Source organism: Arachis ipaensis, chromosome B08 (assembly GCF_000816755.2).
Source record: "Arachis ipaensis cultivar K30076 chromosome B08, Araip1.1, whole genome shotgun sequence".
Taxonomy (NCBI): Eukaryota; Viridiplantae; Streptophyta; class Magnoliopsida; order Fabales; family Fabaceae; genus Arachis; species Arachis ipaensis.
In genome coordinates, this window is record NC_029792.2 from 49,005,257 (window position 1) to 49,010,776 (window position 5,520).

The 5,520-nt window shown below is 43.9% G+C and overlaps 1 protein-coding gene across 1 annotated transcript; it reads right to left on the minus strand.

The window, feature by feature from the left end:
* LOC107611027 lies at nucleotides 3,808–5,034 on the minus strand. Its single transcript, XM_016312993.1, has 2 exons — nucleotides 4,192–5,034; nucleotides 3,808–4,122 (listed from the first exon to the last, which is right to left on the minus strand). The coding sequence occupies exons 1-2, from the start codon at nucleotides 5,032–5,034 to the stop codon at nucleotides 3,808–3,810; spliced, it is 1,158 nt and encodes a 385-aa protein (XP_016168479.1).

The window sequence follows — 5,520 nt, forward strand, 5'->3', positions numbered from 1 at the left end:
AGCTCGAAACTCACTCCCTCACTATGCTCCTTAATTGCCTCTCCACATTCGTCAATGGGAGTGTCTTGGTTGCTTAGGCTTAGTCGAGAGGAGGCCATATTGCTAACAGCTTCCACTAGGATAGCCATCTTGGCTCCTAGCTTTTTAAACTTCTTTTCATCCTCCTCTTGTCGCCTTAAGATATGAGATTCAAGATCTCTCAATTCATGCATGGGGGCTTCATCGGGAGGTGATGGTGGAAGAGAAGGTTCATTGTTTGGGAGGAAGGTATCATGTTTGGAAGTTGGTTCATCTTGGTAAGGGTATGAAGTTGGTGTATATGGAGGTGGTTCTTGAGAGTAGTTGTGTTGGGATTGTGGTGGTTCTACGTATGGTTCATATCGTTCATAAGGTGGTTAATATGGTGGATAAGGATTAGGGTCATATGGGGGTGTTTGGTGGTATGGGGCTTGTGAGTAAGGTGGTTCAAAGTCATGTTGAGGGGGTGGTTCATAGGCATATTGTGGTGGTTGTTGACAATCACAATAAGGGTCACCACATCCATTAGATTGATATGCATTAGGATGAGAGTTATACCCATAAGAATCCGGAGGTTGTTGTTGCCAAGAGTGTTGATCAATCACTTGAGGCTCCTCCCACCTTTGATTGTTCCATCCTTGATGCACATCTTCATTGTAGCTCCCATTTCCTACAACATAGTTTGAACCAAACTCATAGCCAAAGTGGTGAGAATTCATAATAGCAAAGAGAAAATAAAAACTAAACTAGTAAGAACTAATAAGAACTAACTCCTAAAACAAGCAAAAACTAGCAAAGAAGCACATTAACATATATACAATAGCCAACATTATAACACCATTGCAACTCCCCGACAACGGCGCCATTTTGATTTAAAGAAAATTGTCGTGTCGGTATAGAATTTCCTCAAATGAATGAATTTTCGTTGCAAGTATAGTTCTACACCAACAAACAATCCTCCAAATAAAAAATTTGGTTGTCACATGTACAAACCCCAAATGAAGATTTTGGTTGTCACAAGGAATTGCAATGAAGTGCTCAATTATTGGCTATGAAGATGTAAGAGGGGTTTGATTGATAAGAGGGGCACTAAAATAAATGACAAGGAAAGTAAAGAGAGCAATTAAAGAAAACAATTAATAAAGAGAGACATTCATGGCAAGGGTTGAGATCATAGGCTTTCTATCCTAGTCATGCAATGATTAATTCATCTTATTTAGTCAACTCCAACAAATAGGAAGAAAGTCAAACAAGATTAATCAATCATACCACAATAATAACAAGAATTTATCTTATTACGTCATCTCCAACATTGGAAGAAGGTATCATATTATCTTCCATGAGAGAAAGTCTAACAAGACTAGCTAATCTCAATCCAAAAGTCCTAATCCACTCACTAATTTAATTAGCAAAAGATTAGCGTCAATGGAAACAATATTAGCTAACAACTCTAGATCACCAACATGAGTTGGCAAGCTTGAATTCTGCATGAAATAGCATCAGAAATGGGTTGAATTGGGCCCAAAATGAACTGCAAAATTGCTGGGGGCAATTTCATTAAAGTGGACCCACGGCAGAATCGGCGCGCTCGCGTACATGGCGCGTGCGCGCCCCTATGCGTCAGGCAACATATGGCAAATTTTATATCATTTCAAAGTCCCGGATGTTAGCTTTCCAACGCAACTAGAACCGCCTCATTTGGACCTCTGTAGCTCAAGTTATGGTCGATTGAGTGCGAAGAGGTCGGACTTGACAGCTTTACGGTTCATTCATTTCTTCATGAGTTCTCCCACTTTGCATGCTTTTCTCCTCACTTCTTCCATCCAATACTTGCCCTATGAACCTGAAATCACTCAACAAATACATCAAGGCATCGAATGGAATTAAAGTGAATTAAATTTAGCTATTTTAAGGCCTAAAAAATATGTTGTCACATTTAAGCACAAATCAAGGGAGAATTGCAAAACCATGCTATTTCATTGAATAAATGTGGGAAAAGGTGATAAAATCTCCCAAAATAAGCACAAGATAAACCACAAAATCGGGGTTTATCACTTTGCCCGAGATTTGATGGCCCAAATTGACGTTCAAACGCCCACCTGAGAATTCTGGCGTAAAACGCCAGAACTGGCACTAAAACTGGCGTCAAATGCCCAAACTGGCGCCCAAGTTGGTGTTTAACTCCAAGAATGGCCTATGCACGTGTAAAGCTCAATGCTCAGCCCAAGCACACACCAAGTGGGTTCCAAAAGTGGATATCTGCACTTAGTTACTCATTTTCTGTAAATCCTAGTAACTAGTTTAGTATAAAAACTACTTTTAGAGATTTATTTTATATCTTTGGATCATCTTTTGATCTTTTGATCATCTTATGCTATCATAGACCTATCATACACGTTTGGAGGCTGGCCTCACGGCCATGCCTAGACCTTCTGTTCTTATGTATTTTCTACGGTGGAGTTTCTACACCTCATAGATTAAGGTGAGGAGCTCTGCTGTTCTTCATGAATTAATGCAAGTACTATGATTTTTCTTTCAATTCATGCCTACTTCTTCTCCAAGATATACTCTTGTACTTAATTCAGTTAAGTCAGATTGAAGGGGTGACCAGTGACAATCACCCACTATCTTCATTACTCGCTTAGCCAAGATCCGCGTGCCTAACAACCACAAGCGGTCTACATGATGTTCAACGTAGTCATTGGATGACAGCCGGAGTATATTCTCTTGGGTATCTAATACACGGATCGAGTCCGTGAGATTAGTATCTTCATGGTATAGGCTAGAACAATGGCAGCATTCCTGAGATCCGGAAAGTCTAAACCTTGTCTGGGGTATTCCGAGTAGGATCTGGAAAGGGATGACTGTGAAGAGCTTCAAACTCGCGGCTGTTGGGCACAGTGACAGTGTGCAAAAGGATCAATGGATCCTATTCCGACAGAAGTGAGAACCGATAGATGATTAGCCTTGCAGTAGCTGTGCCTGGTATTTTTCATCCGAGACGAGAAATCCGACAGTTGATTAGCCGTGCAGAAACTGTAGTTGGACCATTTTCACTGAGATGATCATACAGCTTGCCATGGAAGGGAGCACGCATGGTTGGAAAAAAGCAATAGGAAAGCAGAGGTTCGAAAGCAACAAAGCATCTCTAAACGCTTATCTAAAATTCCCACCAATGAATTACATAAGTATCTTTATCTTATTTTATGTTTTATTTATCTTTTAATTATCAAAACCTAATAATCGTTTGAATCCACCTGACTAAGATTTACAAGATGACCATAGCTTGCTTCAAGCCGACAATCTCCGTGTGATCGACCCTTACTCACGTAAGGTATTACTTGGATGACCCAGTGCACTTGTTGGTTAGTTGTGCGGAGTTGTGAAAAGTGTGATCGCCAGGTCGGGTTTCTGCAGTATCTATTGAATCGCCTAGTACATTCTGATTGTTATCTGGTGCCCTTGGAAATATTGCCGGAGCCTGCGGGATGAGGTCAGGAGCGCGTAAGCCAGCTTTTCTAACTTGCTATATCTCAATTCTGCCCCTTGTAGAACCTTGCTTACGAAGTAAACCGGTTGCTGGACTTTCCCTTCTTCTCGTACCAAGACAGTTGCCAAAGCCTCATCCGTCACCGACAGGTATAAGAATAGTATTTCCCCCTTTTGGGCTTACCGAGGATGGACGATGACGAGATGATGCTTTTGAAGTGATTACCAATGAGGTCGTCGGCCTTGATGGTCTTTACTAGAATGTCGTCCACGTACACCTCCACCGACTTATCGATGAGATCACAAGATATCTTGTTCATCAGCCTTTGGTATGTAGCTCCCGTGTTCTTTAGCCCAAACGGCATCACCTTGTAGCAGTACATTCCCCTGCGTTATGAACGCCGTCTTTTCTTCATCTAGTCGATGCATCAGAATCCGGTTGTAGCTGGAATATGCGTCCATGAAGCTCAGGTACCGGTATCCCGAAGCCGCATCAACCAGTGCATCAATATTGGGTATCTGATTGTACCCTGAATAGGCGTCCATGAAACTTAGATATCTATACCCTGCCGCTGCGTCGACGAGTGTATCGATATTAGGTAGGGGGTAGCAGTCCTTGGGACAAGCTTTGTTGAGGTCAGAGTAGTCTATGCACATTCTCCATTTCCCGCTAGGTTTCTTGACCAGGACAACATTTGATAGCCATGTTGAGTATTCCAGCTCTCGGATGAACCCCGCGTCTAAGAGGCCGGCCGTCTGCCTGGCCACTTCGTCGGCTCTTTCTTGGGATATTTTCCTCCTCATCTGCGCCACTGGCTTAGCCTCCGCTCTCACCACTAGGTGGTGCGACATGACTATAGGGTCAATCCCCGGCATGTAAGCTGGTGTCCAGGCGAACAGGTCGCCATTTTTCCGGATTATCTCCACCAGTGATTCCTTTAACTCATGGGGGAGGTTTCTGTTTACAAAGGTGAACTTTGCTTCCGAATCACCGACCCTGACTTTCTGGAGGTCTCCCTCAGACTCTGGCCTGGGCTTTTCATCGACTCTTGCGTCCAAGTCGGCCAAGAAGACCCCGGCTACTTCCTTGGATTTCTTTCTTAGGGAGAGGCTAGCGTTGTCGCATGCGACCGCCGTTTCTAAATCTCCCTTGATAGATCCAATCGACCCATTATCAGAAACAAACTTCATTACCAGCAGCTTGGTGTAGATTATTGCTCTGAGCTCATTGATGGTTTCTCTGTCCATGATGATGTTGTAAGCCGTGGAGTCCCCCAGAACAACGAACACCGTCATTACAGTCCTCCTTTCCCGGCCACTTCCTATGGAGACTGGCAAAGAGATTATCCCATCAGGATTAATAAAATTGTCTCCAAGACCGACCACACCGTGCTGGTGGGTCTTTAGGTCGGTATCTCGGAGACCTAGGACATCGAATACGTTGCGGAACATGATGTTCGAATCTGCGCTGGTATCTACTAGGATTCGCTTAACCAGCCCGGTTCCCACCCTAGCCGTGATCACCATAGGAGGGTTTTCTTGCAGGCCTTAAATCTATTGGTCTTCAGGTCCAAACGAGATTAGTGGTACTTTCCTGGGGGAAGGCGCGACACTAGATGAGGATACTGCCAAGACTTTGGTGTCCTTTCTACACGCCGACCTTGACCTGGGGGCGGCATCCCTTCCAACTACAACATTCACTACCGTGAGTCCTCGTTCACTGTCTTCCTCGGTTTCCTGTCTTTGTCTCACGGCCCAATCCTTGTCGTCACCTGGTCGGTCCTTATCCCGCCTTCTCGGTTCTCTTATAGGGTGGGAGAGTTATGCCAGCTTGCCATCTCGGATTGCCTATTCCAGGGCGTCTTTGAGATCAAAACAGTCCTAGATCTTGTGACCAAAACCCTTATGGTAATCACAATAGAGGTTTTTGTTCCCTCCGGTCCTATCCTTTGGAGGTCGGGGCTTCGACAGAATGCCCTTATCGGCTATTTGCTGATAGACCTCAACAATCGG